This window comes from Rhinolophus hipposideros (assembly GCF_964194185.1).
Source record: "Rhinolophus hipposideros genome assembly, chromosome: 16".
In the NCBI taxonomy this organism is placed as follows: domain Eukaryota; kingdom Metazoa; phylum Chordata; class Mammalia; order Chiroptera; family Rhinolophidae; genus Rhinolophus; species Rhinolophus hipposideros.
In genome coordinates, this window is record NC_138062.1 from 39,188,724 (window position 1) to 39,203,606 (window position 14,883).

The following is a 14,883-nucleotide window of genomic DNA, read 5'->3' on the forward strand; positions in this document are numbered from 1 at the left end:
CCTCTTGCTCACTCCACTCTGGCTACACAGGGATCCTTGCCTTTCATAGAACACACGGGCACATTTCAGCCCCAGGGCCTTTGCACCTCCTCATCAATCTGGAAAGCTCTTTGCCCACATATCTATGTGGCTCTCTTTCAGGTCTCTGCTCAGAGCTCACCTTCTCAGAAGGAACTTTCCCAGCCATCCTGTGTAAACAGCTCCCCGTCACGCTCCACCCCTGCTTCCTGCTCCTCTATATCCTAACACCTCCCAATGTTGCCTACCCGCTGGATTATGGCCTGTCTTACCCTACCACTCAGTTCTTTTCTCTAATACATTCTTAGTGCCTAAAATACTATTATGAACAGAAAAGAGAAACTGCATGTTTAGACACAAAACAAACGAGACTCAAGGATGCGCGAGGTAAAGACTCAGGTACACAGGAGGGCTGGCAGGGAGAGCCGCGCAGCCGCTGGGGACGCACCTGGTGCTTTTGCCGGCGCTTGCGCTCCTGCTCGATCTTCTGCTGCTTCTCCAGCTTCTCGGTGATGCGGGCCTCGCGCAGGGACTGCCTCTTGCTGCGCTTGTAGGCCTTGGCGTTGAGGGCCGTCTCAAGGGCCGTGTCCCTCCTCATGCACACCACCACCTCCTGCCGCAGCTTTGGAAGAAGAGAAGAAACTGGGATGGGTACACCTTGGTCAGGTCCACACAACATGCACAATTACAGTGCAAGGTAGGCAGAACACTGCTGCTTCCACACGGGGCCTTACGAAACGCCGGAAGCACAGATACGAGTGTGGAGGACGCCAGGGACGCCAGCCTTGCTCCCAAGGCTGGAGCAAGCAGGAGACACTACTTCTGGATACCAAGCAGCAGGTCCTCTGACCCCGCAGGTCCCCAGCTTGGCCTTCTCTCAGCCACACAGCAGTATATACCTTATGGGTCATTCAGGAGTTCAGCCCCCTCAGATAATGGACCCATACACATTGCTGCTTCAAGCTGGTAACTGCCGCCTTGGGGAACAGCCAACGTGCTACCACTGTGCAGAGAACGGAGAGGAAGGACGGCACAGCGAGCTAACGAGTGTCGGTAGGCACTGCTGCTTTTCATGGCGGAGGTACATTTAACAACTGCCCAGTGAGCAGTTATTTGAATCCAAGCATCAGCGTTGGCAGAAAGGGCCCTTTCCCTAAAGCCACGGGCCTGCACCTATGCCCACCTGCCTCTGGAAGTTCAGCAGCCTGAGGGCCTTGAGCTCAATGGTTGCTTTGGTTCGCAAATCCCCGGCCAGCGACCCGGGAAGGTTTTCAAGTTCCTGAATTCGGTGAGCGATGCGAGCCTGCAGCCTGGGAGGCAGAAACAGAGAAAGGGACAGGCAATGAGAGGTCTGCTTATGAGGAGCCTGCCTGCACCCTTTCTTCAAAGCTGGAGGCTCAGAAGAATCCATCCTTTAAGGGAGGAAGATGCTGGTCATGAGGCAGGAGATGGCTCAGAAAAGGATGGCAGCCACCGAGCGCTCAGAGCCACAGCAAACAGGAACGCGTACAGGGTGCAGCTGGCTTACGGCATTTTGGCGGCATGAGCCAGGCTCCCTCTCCCGGCCCAGGGAACTGACTTAGCCTGGGAGCCTGTGTCCTCATCTATAAGCTGGGGAGTTCCCTCGAGAGCAACGCCAAGGGCTGTGCCTGCAGTTCAGAGGGATCATCCACTTACTCGGTCGTTCACACAGATTTACTGAGCACCTACTGTGTGCCCACAGCCTTATCAGAAAGACAGGCCATTAAGGAGTTAAAATATCTGTGGCAAGTACTTTGAGGAGGTGGCGGGAGGTGAGGGAGTGGGGCAGAGATTCTCTGAGGAGGTGACCTCAGCAATGAAGCCTAAGTGAGCACAAGGAGTCGTGCATCACCTACGCAAAGGCCCTCGGGCAGAAATGCGTCTAAACTGTTAAGGAAACAGAACCTGAAACCAGGAAAGTGGGGCTGGCCAGGACAGAGCATGGGGCAGGGGCGGAACTGGACGAGCTCACTGGACGGGGACAGGGAAGCCCACAGCAGGTTTTAACCTGGGGAATAGATCTAACATTACGTGTAAAGAGAGACTTCCGAGCGCTGTGTGGGAAACAGACTGCACAGGCAGGGGTGAGGGCAGGGAGGAAGTGCAGAGCAGGGGGCAGAGTTACAGGGAGGGGTGGGCAGCCATTCCTGGGGAGCGGAGGGGAGCTGAGGATCTGGCGAGAGGACACGGGGGTGAGCGAGGGCGAGCAAGAGTCAGGGGCTGAGGGAGGGTGGGCACATAGGACAGAGACAGCAGGGAAAGCCAGGGGAGATGAGGACACCTGGATAGGCCATCTTGAAGCCATCCAGATGGAGCTGGAGTGGGGGAGGCTGGGTACAGAAGCTGGAGCTCCAAGCACTGTCACAGCTGGAAGCACCTTAGATGGTCATCAGGCAGATTTACTGCGGCATCTGGGGATACACAGTGACCGAGGCACAGCCCCTCCCCTCAGGGAGCGTACATCCACCAAGGGAGGCTGTTCTGTGTACGCCATGAACGCAGCGGGGAAACAGGAAGCGTCAGGTGCTTGAGGAGTGAATCCCAGACAACCCTGGCGGTGTGGGATGGAGCACACATACCTGCTGTGCCCCAGGCATCTCACACGGCGCCTGGCGCCCAGGAAGCCTTGGCAAAGCAGCCAGCACTACTGACATGTGAGAAGGAGCCACTGCAGAGCTTGCAGCGGTTTTCTGGGGTTTTTTTAAGTGCTGATGAACCAAAAGTTGGATACACTCTGCTGGCGAGGAGAAACAGGCATGTTCATTCCAACACACACCCGCCCGATCTCTGTGGGGGGAGTTTTGCAGCATCTACAAAATTTCCCTGTGCACGTCCCCTGTACCCCAGCAATGGCACTTTCAGGAACTTATTCTGACACACGTGTACACATGTGAAATGAGAAACAAACACACAGTATATTTACTATGGCACTGTCTTAACGACGGATTAGAAACAACCTAATGTCCATTCAGCCAGGTCACTGGCTGAATAAATGATGGCATCACAACCAGGCAAAATACTGTGCAACCAGACAAAAGAAAAGCTCCTTTTGGACAGATAGGGGATGATCTCCATGTTACTATGGGAGGAACATACATCATGAACCGTTTGGGGACAACTGGGCTACCTGTACCTATCTGCCTGTATACGCACAGAATTTCTCTGGAACGATACATGCCAACCAGGGAACTGGGAGCCTGGGGAGAGAGGCAGACGGTGATTTTTGGTTGCAAACCCCACTGGCCTTTAGAAGTGTGAACCACACCAACGTGTGTGGGGCTGAGCGGGTTGAGGGCGGCACCCCGGGGCCCTCACCTGTACTCCCGCTCCTGCAGAATCTCCACCGGGTCCAGGCCCCGCGGTTTCTGGATGGGGGTGATGCGGCTCTGCTTCTGGTGCAGCGGCACCATGGGGGCGGGCTGGGCTGGCTGCCCTGGTGACTGCGTCTGGGGCGGCATCACGGGGGAAGCAGCAGGTGGGACAGCGGGAGGCGCAGGAGAGGGACGGCCCGTAGGCTGAGGGGGGATCAGCTTCTGAGGTGTGCTCGTGGGGGCAGCAGCATTCGCCATGGGTCCTGGGGAGAGTCAAGCAGCAGGTCAACTGAGCTCCAGCTCAGTCCCAGATGGAAAGGAAAAGCCTGCTGGGTGCTCACTGCCCTGGGGTCACACGAACTGCGAGGGCCGCACCTCCCCATCTCCCCCTGAACTGGCAGGCAGCTTCGCTCTCACTCAGGAGTCTCCTCACTCCTGTCTCAGGTCCAAGCCCCTTCCAGACCTCAGCCTACAAGCCCTTTCCTAAAGCCCTGCACTGATCCGAGGGCCGACCCTGAGCTCGGGCTTTCGGGGCTGCGGCCTCCCAGGACCAGCATGTTCCTGACCCCCATCCACCAAGATTCCAACGGAACCTGACTTGAGCGATCAGCTTGTCAATGCCCCTCACTGAACCTGCAGCTCTAAGAGAATGAGAAACGAGTCCATTTTTCCCACTGCTTCAACCCAACAGAAGTGACCCTCAAATACTTGCTGACAACTACAATGACAGCAGACAGAGGCCACACATGGTGAGGACAGAACACTGAGCCGCTCCGTCAGGCTGTCTGCCTCCCATAGCATCAGGGAGGGGGGATTCTCAGGGTCAGGGGGTCAGCTGCGACCTCCAGGCTTGGAGGCACCACATCCTGAAGGACTGTGTCTGTGGCCGCAGCCATGCCTCCCCATGGCCTCTCCCTGGAGTCACAGGGGACGCATTCATTCATATCATTCTCTTCTTGTTATCTGTTTAGAGAGACCCCAGAATCTCTGCAACCCCCAGGACAAGGGTGGGCAAGGACCATGGAGTGGAAGCAACCCACGCCTCTGGGAAATAACCAAGAACAGGTAAGGCCCCAAGAAGCGAGGACTTGTCGTGGGCCGTGTCTCTGGCCAGGCTCGTCTTAGGAGCTACACAGCACAAGTTCGTGATGGGACTCAGGGCAGACATGCCCAAGACAGAGGGAACTCACCTTCAGGCCAGGGCTTGGGAGGCCCTCCAGGGGGCTGGCCCGGCATCCCGGGGGGCACGCCTGAGGGGCCCGGGGGGGGCATGTTGGGCCCTCCCATTCCTAAACACAAGGAGAAACAAACAAGAGGATAAACGTGTTCTGTTCTTCTCCCTGCACCCACCCCGTGGACAGCCCTATTTCCAGGGGACACCCCAACAATCCCGTGTGGGCATCGGGGGTGGAGGGGAACTAGAGAACGAGCATGTATCCTGACAGCAGTCCTGCCCACCCGAGTGCCCTGAGCACTGGGCACTGTGCCGTCCCCTAGGTCTGCCTGCCACTGCTGCCCCCACACGTGCAGGTCACTGCGAGACCCTTCCCTCCCCCAAGGGCTCGGGACAGTGGGCCTTACCGTGAGGCCTGCTGTAATTTGGAGGTGCTGGTCCTGGACCTGGCCCAGGGCCAGGGCCAGGGCCAGGGCCGGGGCCTGTTGCAGACACAGAGGGTGGAGGTAGTGTTGGCACCTGCTGCTGCATGCCGGGCATCGGCCGCTTGCCCTGCACTGCCATCTGCAGGTGGTCGGGCAGGGGCTGCCCCCTGGCTAGCATCTTGTAGGCCATGATCTGGGCTCTGAGCTGGTGCAGCTGGTTCTGGTTAAACGGGGTTGGGCCCCGGTTCTGCTGCCCCAAAGCCTGTGGGTCAGCGCCATCCAGTGGGGCTCCTCCTGGACCGGACGACATCTGAGGGCCTGAGGCCGGGCCGCTGGCTGGAACTGGACTAGAGGCATGCTCGGAGCCACCCAGGGGCGAGGGGTAACCTGCAGGGAAATGCAGACCGGAAAGGTCGCTCAGCAGCGTATGTCAGAGATTTTTAAGACAAAGATGGCAAGGTTTCCACAAGTTTTGTACTGGCACCTAGCCTGAGACATGAAATGGCCAAATGTTTTCATTCTTGTCCAAATAAGAGGTACCCAGAGTGCACATACCAGCAGCCTGACCGGTGGCTAGAGTGATTAGCTTTGTTTAGCCCACCTTTCAGTAAGTTGCTGATGGTCCATACTGAGAGGTTACATAGATCCAGGCCTTCTCTAGGCCTGCCCTCCTGGGCCTCACCTTGGCCAGTGACTCCCCTCACTTCTGTTATCTGGGGATGCCTGAGCTTCCTGTCTTAATGACAGGTAGTCAACTATCCATCACTTCTTAAACTTCTGGAAATGCCATCTGGAACACTTTAGTGCAGAGCCTGGGTTCCACAAGCTTCTGACTCGGCCGGTCAGGATTAGGCCCAGGAATCTGCATTTAGAATATGCTCCAGGATGGCAGTGGAGCTGCTAGCCTGAGAAGCCCACTCTCCCCGCTGCCATCTCACACCCAGTGCTACATGGCTCCTTCCCACCAGCGTCCGCCCTTTTGGGGCTTCTCTGAGACAAGATGGCCTGAGCAGGGCACCAGCCAAGGCCAAGCTCCACAGCCTCCTGAGGCGTGTCTCCCACTGCCCTCAGGCCTGCCTGGGGGAGACCCGACTACGAAAATGACCTCAGGACTCCTGGGGGGTGACCAACACGAGGGAAGAAGGGAAACGAGACAATACCTTGGGAGTGCTGGTCCATGGGGCTTGGTGGGGGGCCCATTCCTGTGTGGCCCCCCGACCGCATCCCCATCCCCTTCATCTGGTTGTAGCGGGGGTCGTCTGACATGCCTTTCTCATGCATGGACTCCATTGGCTGCGAGGGGGCAATGACAAGGCATCATCAGCAAGGGGGGCAGGAGGAGGTGGCACAGCAAAGCACTACCCGAGAGAAGTTCAATGTCACTGAAAACATCCACCCAACGTCGCCGCGGCATTTACTGAATCGCGAACATGACCAAGCAGCTTATGTCTAAGATGTGGAACTGACAGCTACTGATGTGTCCCACGAATGCGTAAAATAATGCCATCCAGGGGAGGGTGACTGCCCGGGAAAACTGGGGGTCCGGAGGCGAGGGGACAACTGGACCAGGGTGCCTGGTGAGAGCACCAAATTTGGCCATTTTTCAGATGCCCAAAACCCCACGAGGAAAGGACACGAGTGACAGTTCTGGTTGGGGCAGTTTTAGCTAGGACGGAAGACTCTGTTCATTGTCACAAGGAGACCTCATAACCACCAATCTTTAGATAAGGGACTCTCTTCCTTGCGAGACTGTAAATATGAGGGCTACACAGACACTCCTGCCCACAAGTATGGTACCAACATGTCAGATGTCCTCACTGAGCCGAGGGCAGCCTCTTGCCCGCTAGCTGAGGGAGTCTGTCTGTGCCATCGCTCTGTCCCTCCTAGGAGGCACTCTTAGGCCGTGGTTGATCGATGACACCTACTTTCCTCCTAATGCTCAGCACGGAGCACTTCCTCTACAGGAATGGCTGCTTATGGGGACATGTCCTAAGACCCTTCCAGAGCACTCTGCTAAGCCCTGGTGACGCAACTGTCCTGCTCTCCGGGAATTTAGTTTAATGGGTGACCCAGCAAAGTCAACTGCAGCTCAGTATGTGCAGTGAGAGGAGGCTGAGAGGGTGCCTGGCTGGGACATGAGCAGCTGCCTATACCGGAAATGGGTGAGGCCCTCAGGAGGCTGACAGGAGCCCTGGGTGCGGGCCTGCCCTCCACACCCTCTTTCCTGGGCTGGAAGAGCTGCCCGATGGACTTGCTTCCACCCAGAGCATGAGCTCAGTACAGACAGGGGGTGCCCTGTCATCACCAGACGCAGCTCCTAGGCTCCGGACACTGGCTGGACACATGGCAGGCCTCTGACAGACATCTGTGAACGTGCATATTTGTATGAGCAATTCTAGGAAGAAGAAAGAAAAGGAGCAGAGAAGGATAGAGAGGGCTGTGCTAGAGGAGAAGCTGGCCTAACCAGTGTGTGTATGGAAGGGTGAGTCACCAATAGCTTCCCAGCAAGGCAGTGACAAGACATACTTTACCGAAGTTAATAGAAATGTACAGGAGGGATCAAATATATGGTGATGGAAGGAGAACTGATTCTGGGTGGTGAACACACAATGGGATTTATAGATGATGTAATACAGAATTGTACACCTGAAATCTATGTAATTTCACTAACAATTGTCACCCCAATAAATTAAAAAGAAAAAATTAAATAAAAAAAAAAAAAGAAATGTACAGGAGACGGGAAGGCAGGGAGGGGGTCTCCTTGCTATGCTGGAAGCCACTGAGGTGTCACAGGCCTGGGGTGCAGGGAGCGATGGAGGAATGAGACAGCTCTGCCACCTACCAGCTGAGTGACCATCTCTCTGAGACCCTGATTCTCATCTGTAAAATGGGCATAACACCCACCTATACCTGATGGAAGGGGGTGAGGATGAAGTGGAATATGGTGCAATCACATGGACAGCCCTGGTAGGGAGCCCGGAGGGTCAGCAGGGACCCCTCACCCCAGGCCACACCATGTGCACCTTTCATCTGAAAGCCTCATGTGGTCCCTGAGGCCGGGAAATGGCACTTTTTCCTGCAAATGCTAATCCATATAAGGAGATAGTTCCTTGTTTCCTCCAACCACCTCCCAGGAACACAGAGAAAGAAAGGAAAACTATTTGTGTTGAGAGGTTTTTTTCACCTCACTGGCAAAAGCAGCCCTGAACAGGTCAGGTAAGCGGTGAGACGGTGGTGCCCAAGTGTGGGACAAAGGGCCTACACTGCCCTGCTCTGTGGGTTCCCTGGGTACACAGAGCAACCCCAGTGGAGGAGACCACGTGCCTTAAGCTATCTTTTAGGGATCTGAACATTTTTATCCAAAGGCAACTTAGGAGCAATGTTACCACATTTCCCATGTAGAATGGGCGTAGGAGACACGGGGGTGGGGGCAGTGCGGACACAGACATGACCGCCGGCCCCAGCAGGGGCCAGGATGCACGGCTCACCCTCCCACCTCCAATCACGCAGACGAGCTGGTCAGCGTGGTGGGCCCAGGGCTCCCTACCTTGTGCATCTGGTGCATGTTGTCCTGAGCGTACCCTCCAGGCCCCTGGCTTGGGATGGGGTGTCCTGCTGAGGGAGGCCCTGGGCTGGGCCCCATCATGCTGTGGGCAGAGCCAGGGGAGGGACCCGGGCTAGGGCCCAACATGGCTCCAGGAGAGGGGCCAGGGCCCGGGGAAGGGCCTGGCCGAGGAGTTCCGCCCAGGGGTGGGTCTGGAGTGGACATCTTCACAGGAGCTGCAGTCAGTGGCCTCCTGCTGGAAAAAAGTCTCAGTCAGTCTGGGGGTCATGGCCATCGGCTAGGTGGGTCAGAGTACCGCGGGAGGACCAGTCATGTTAGAAGCACCCATGTGACAAGGAGCTGGCACCTTTGACATGCGAGCCCCTGTCACCAAGATCTTTCTCTTCTATTCCCCTGGAAGGAGGGCATACATCAGGCACACAAAATCAAATCAAAGTCCCCTAGGTAAGGTGGGTGCCTGGCTTCGGATTACAGCAAAGGGTGACGCTGGCCCGCACTTCACAGCACACTGCTCAAATGCTCACCTTCCAACTGAACAAAAAAGGAGAGCATGACTAAGGCCCAAATCCTTTACTGGCAACAGCATCTGACCGGACCCTTGTAAATTCAACAAAAACAAACATTCATGGCAAGTGACACTGGTTTTCCATTTAAGGCAGTGAGACCAAGTTTCCTTTAAAATAAGTGAATTTAAGTTTAAAAAGTAGGTACACTTAAAAATAAGTATTTACATGAAGGGCACTCTAATATCTCAAATATTTCAACAGTGATAATCAAGTGTGCTAAGTTTGGTGACCATTGTTGTAAACTAAAAACTGATACCCGGAACTCTGACCCAGAGCCTCCAAAAAGATCCATAAATAAATAAACTTAAAAAAATATCTAGTGTTGATAAATCATGCTTGCTAAGAGGAGCTGATAAATTTTATAAAGGCTCTCTACAGTAAGTGTTCAATTTTCAGGTAATCTTAATCTGTTATGTAATTATACAGCCTTAAATAAAATTCTCTTTAATAACCTCTTTCATCATGATGGAGTAATACAGTCTCAGTGCTGAAATCTGGAAAACACAAAAAGAATACAGAAGCTTAAAATCACTCGTCACCCACCAGACACAGAAGTTAAGCACTTGCTGGTCCTGAAGAGAGGAAGAAGCAACTCTGCCCTCCTCACCCCTCCCAGCAGAGTGGAGGAGGAGGTGGGGATCCTCAGAGTCCCCAGAGCAGTGAGGACGCACCTGAGCCATCCAGCCTCCTAATGCCAAGGTCGCCGGTTCGATTCCCACTAGGCCAGTGAGCTGTGCCCTCTACAGCTACGATTGTGAACAACAGCTCTCCCTGGAGCTCGGCTGCTGTGAGCAGCCAGAGGTTGACGTGAGTTGCTGTGGGCTGCCATGGACTGTTGTGAGCTGCCGTGAGCGGCCGGCGGCTACGTGAATGGCCGGCAGCCAGACCGAGCTGCCATGTGCTACCGTGAGCGGACAGCAGCTGGCGAGAGCTGCCGTGAGAGGCCGACTGACGACCAACAACTGACAACCGATGACCGATTGCCTTAGCCGGGGGAGCGCAAGGCTCGTAACACCAGCATGGGCCAGGGAGCTGTGTCCTACACAACTAGACTGAGAAACAACGGCTTAAAGGGGGCGGCGCATTAGAAAGGGGGGGGGAGGAAGGAAAGCCCCTTGCCTGTTGGCATGTCACAAATATGGTTTTTGCTTTGGTTTTCAAATAGAATCTTGTTGCCCCAGAAGTGCCTTACTGGGCACTTCTGATTCTAAGGGACAAATCCTGTTAAGAAGTGTAAGAACATTTTCAATTCTCTTGATTAAAAAAAGGTTTAATTTGAAAGGTGGGGTTATTTTCCTCGATAATAGATCAAAAGCCCAAACTTCTTCATTCCAATTTCCTGATCAAATAATTGGAGCAGAGAGGGTCCGAAACCTCGGCAGGGCTGGTAGGGCTGGCAGGGCCGGCAGAACAGCCTGATGGGAACAGACCCCAGTGTGAGGTACTCCCCCCACCCCACCCCCGCCTCTGGGTGTCCGGGATTCCCTCCAAAGTGCAAAGAGCTTCCGTGCTGGACCTTAAATCAACCATACAGAGTGCTGGAGAATTGCTGTCTGCTCACAATCACTTCCCCACAAATCCAAACCCAATAAGCTGGGGTTGGGGAACGGGGGACCCACAAATTTTAAAATACAGATATATTTGATACAAATTCAATTGGAAGCAAAACCTGATCTAATTCACTTCTATGTGGATATTCACACATTCTGCCAAGGAAACAGAATCCTGTTTGATCCTGAGATGCCATCTAAGTCTCTGCCATGAGACAGCAGTCCGTGCCCTGTATCCTTTTGCTAAAATGCTGATTCTGGAGTCTGAAACCTCTAGTCCAGGGAAGGATGCCCCTGCGGTCACATTTCACAGGTGGGCAGCCAAATGACATGGACGTGGCTGCAGCTGCGTGGACGATGATGGCGCCCCAGGGCTCCCCTCTGGCCCCTGCACATCCACAGGCCCTTTCAGGTCCACAGAGCACTGCAGTGAGGCGGGAAGAGGCATGGTGGTCCTGCAAATCCTTAAGGATTCCTGCAGCATCTGGCAGGCCAGGGTTTCTTTCTCACCTGGAGGTCTCTAAGTCAAGCCAACTGAACTGACAGCAAAACAGACTTCATGCCTCCTCGGGGACATCATCTCCCTGTCTAAAGGCAGACATGCCACCCAGCCAACACTGGAAGTGTCTTTGGAATGATGGCTCCTCTAAAGGTGGTTTATACTTAGAATCAGCCCTTCCCCCTCTTCTTCCCATCAAAGCGCATGGCACCTCTAGGAATTACCTGCCTCTGCTCAGCAGTGCTAACTTCATCAACAATACACAGAGGCCACCACAGATACTGGAGGGCACTCAAAAAGACTCCCGTGCAGGGCCGGCGCAGCGGCCTGATGGGAACAGACCCCAGTGTGATTTGTAGCTAAGTCAGACAGAAGAGTGGGTAGCCTGAGGGCCCACCAGCTGTGACTGGCAGCAGAGGTGGGGACAGTTCTGGGGGACTACGCCCTTAACCTGTGGAGTCTGCACTGAGTGCATTTATTCCCAGAACGGAACTGCAGAATACCCAGTTGGTGTGCACAGAGACGGGGAGAAATGCTTGATGTGGGAAATCTACATCTGGTGTCAGAAGTGTGAGCAGAGGAAACAGGTTTCCCTCTACCACCTCAAGCTCATGGGATAGAAGAAGGGAAGGAATACTTTAATATCCACGGGGATTGTGACTTGCCCCTGCCCCTGGTGACTTACAACTGCTGAGTCACAAAGAAATCACTGGGAGGACGATCCAGCCTGAGAGGGACTTCCTCACCAGGCCTGCACCACCACACGACATGCAAGGCCTATTACTGGCCTCGCAGACAGAGAGGTCCCTGAGGTTCGGCAAGCACACAGCAGGTCAGGGGAGCAGCTGGGGTCACAAGGCCAGGCTGCAGGGCAACCCAAACTTCGAGCATGGACTCTGTCACCTGCCACCTGTGCGATGCTGGGTGATGACGTGGCCTGAGCTTCTGGTGTGTCCTCTGTAGGCGGGAGCTGAGACCCGTGCCTCCATCCGGGGTCGCAGCCAGCAGGAGAGGAGCTAACACATGCGAGGCTCCGACAGGCAGGCAGTGCTACCACACTCGAGGGTCCTCACATTTACCGAGCAGTTGCTTATCGCTGGTCACTGCTGTCCTAGAAGTGTCACTCAGATGAAGTCCTTCCACCCTTCTTTCCCCATACAGAGATGAGGGAACGAGCCATATAATAAGGAACCACTCTGGGGAACTTCCTAAGTTTAGCCTCCCTGCAGGGCAAACCTGGATTAATGCTCCCAGCCCTCGGCGCGCATGACACCATGCTCGCCTATCCCGTCCAGAAGCAGTTTGCGGAAGGCAAACTGCTGAACTGGAGGGGCAGCGGCTCCCTGAAGAGCAGCACGGCACTGTGCAAACAAAGTCCAGCCTGGAACTCAATGGGCAGGATTGAGTTCCTGCCCTTAACCTCTAGGTTCCCACTGCCACAGAATGTGCCAGCCAACCCTTCCCGAGGGGCGGGGCTGGGCCTGGCCCTGCTGAGAGCTGGGACAGGTGTGGGGTGGGGTCCCACTGTCCTCCAGCGAGATGCCTACCCAGGAAGGCAGACAGGAATTCGAGAAGAGAGAGGACAAGGGACGCCCCTTTTCGCCACCCCTTCTTCCCTCATCACCAAACACCCCTGACTTTTTCTCTACAGGAAACTAAAGAGCTGGCTTTTCCAGCAAATTCCTTGGGTCCCCGAGGTCATCCTAAGTCAGGTCTTGGAGGTTTCGGGTGGCTTCTATGGTGCTGCCCGGACTCCTGCAGCAAGTCTCTCTGACCTGTCACTTGGTCTCTGGGCTGGGAAAGGGAACGGGACTTCACACAACACTGAAATCCATCTCAAACCAGACAGCTGCACCTAAGCGGACGAGAAAGAAATGACGGACAAGGGAATGCAGGGGCCAAAATGGCGAAAGCGCTAGTCCGTGTGTCTGGGAGCCTAATCCAGATGTGTGTGGCCTGTGGGGTGGGTGCCTCATGGCTCCACGAGGAGGAAGAGAGCCTGGGAATCCAGGCGTGCAGCCCAGAGGAATGTGACTGGAAGTCAAACTACTAGGGGCAAGAATAAAAAAGCTGAAAATTAAGACGTTCAGGAGGGCACAGATGAAAACAGGCTCCCGGGTTCCTAGGGCCAAAGGGTCTGGAAGTGACTTGGCCACATTACCTCGATTTCTCTGAGAACCACCTCAATTGCCAAAACACCATAAAATGCCCCCATGATCCGTGCTGCAGAAGTCGTGGCACCGCTAACAGTGAATGAGGGAGCTCTGTGCACGTGGACAGAGGATGGTCCCAACGAAGCAGGGGAAAGAGTCCAAGTGCTTGGACTGAGCCCCATTTTGGTAGGCAGACCCCTGAACATGGTTTGAACTGCATGGGTCCACTTATATGCAGATTTTTTTCAATACTGTAAATATGTTTTTTCTCTTATTTATGATTTTCTTAACATTTTCTTTTTCTCTAAATTATAATACAATATATAATACACATAACATACAACGAATGTGTTAGTTGACTGTTTATATTATCGCTAAGCTTCTGGTCAACAGTAGGCTATTAGTTTAGTTTTGGAGAAGTCAAAAGTTGCACGTAGATTTTCAACTGGGTGGGGTGGGGAAGGGGGGACCCCCAACCCACACATTGTTCAAGGGTCAATTGTACTGTGTACACATTAATCTAACCCTAGAAGCAAGCCCAAAGAAAATATACACCAAATTGGTTGGCAGCGGCCAGCACGCAGCTCTTTCTGGTTGGGGAACTTACATTTTCCACATCACGGATTTCTAGTGTTTTTTTCCTTTATGTGTATTTGTCTTTTACAATAACCCTCTATTACTTTTGTAATCAGATTTTTATAAAACACTTAAAAGAAAACAACCCTAGGTCAGAAAAATACCCGAGAACTAAATACCCAGAAAAGATGCCTTCTGTGGAAATAAAAGAGAAAGATGAAAGGGTCTGAGGACTGCATTATTTTCCACCTACTTTCAACTTCATCAAAATTATCATTTAAAATAGAAACGTCTGTCGCCATTCAAATGAGGAACCAGATTGCTGGAGGATTAAAGGTCTAGTTTCTTCTTTCCTAACACCCTTGTTTTTCTCTTATAAATAAAAAAGGACCCTGATGGCCAGCCATTGTGGCAGGGACCCTCTAATATCTGCTTGCTGGAATTACGGTTTGTTTTGCTGCCAGAAAAACAGCCCCAGGTTGGCCCCAGGATATCTGCCATGTTGTCTTTGGGTGTGGAGAAACACGTTTCATCAGCAGATACAGCACGTTTCATCAGCAGATACAACAGGGCAGTCAAGTTATGGCAGAGTGCTCAAAGCCATCAATGGCAGCTGGGCAAAACCAGCCCCATTCGTTATATTTAAAATACAAAACATTTCCCTCTGAACACTCACTCTACTAAGAAAACCCTCCACAGAGGACCTGATGCTGTGGGGCGCTCTAGTCCTTGAACCTGGGACGGACTTAAGGGGCGAGGCATCTATGGTCTTAAAGATCCAGAGGAAATGGCTTATTCCTGAGACTGTGCTTCCCCAATGCTGGGTGTCCTGTAGCATTTTCCTTGCAATATAATTAAGCAGCAAAACCTTGCCCTACAGTTAAAAGGGAATGCCTTTCAGAAAGGATAATGATCAATTACAATGTCTTCTCAGTTCTACCATGTTTCCCCGAAAATAAGACCTAGCCAGACAATCAGCTCTAATGAGTCTTCCGGAGCAAAAATTAATATAAGACCCGGTCTTA

At 53.5% G+C, this 14,883-nt stretch overlaps 1 protein-coding gene across 6 annotated transcripts in view; it reads right to left on the bottom strand.

Moving 5' to 3' along the window:
• SMARCA4 (SWI/SNF related BAF chromatin remodeling complex subunit ATPase 4) overlaps positions 1-14,883 on the bottom strand; it is an 84,964-nt gene that overhangs the window by 63,878 nt on the left and 6,203 nt on the right. For 4 of the 6 annotated variants that reach the window (XM_081076526.1, XM_081076524.1, XM_081076523.1 and 1 more), the window contains exons 2-8: positions 8,497-8,749; positions 6,110-6,242; positions 4,932-5,336; positions 4,541-4,639; positions 3,355-3,613; positions 1,202-1,328; positions 467-640 (exon numbers count right to left, since the gene is read on the bottom strand). In XM_081076526.1, the coding sequence (XP_080932652.1) occupies positions 467-640; positions 1,202-1,328; positions 3,355-3,613; positions 4,541-4,639; positions 4,932-5,336; positions 6,110-6,242; positions 8,497-8,718 (1,419 nt within the window). In that variant the 5' untranslated portion in view covers positions 8,719-8,749. The remainder of the gene's footprint in view (positions 1-466; positions 641-1,201; positions 1,329-3,354; positions 3,614-4,540; positions 4,640-4,931; positions 5,337-6,109; positions 6,243-8,496; positions 8,750-14,883) is intronic. The other 2 variants (XM_081076521.1, XM_081076525.1) reach the window with 1 other exon arrangement.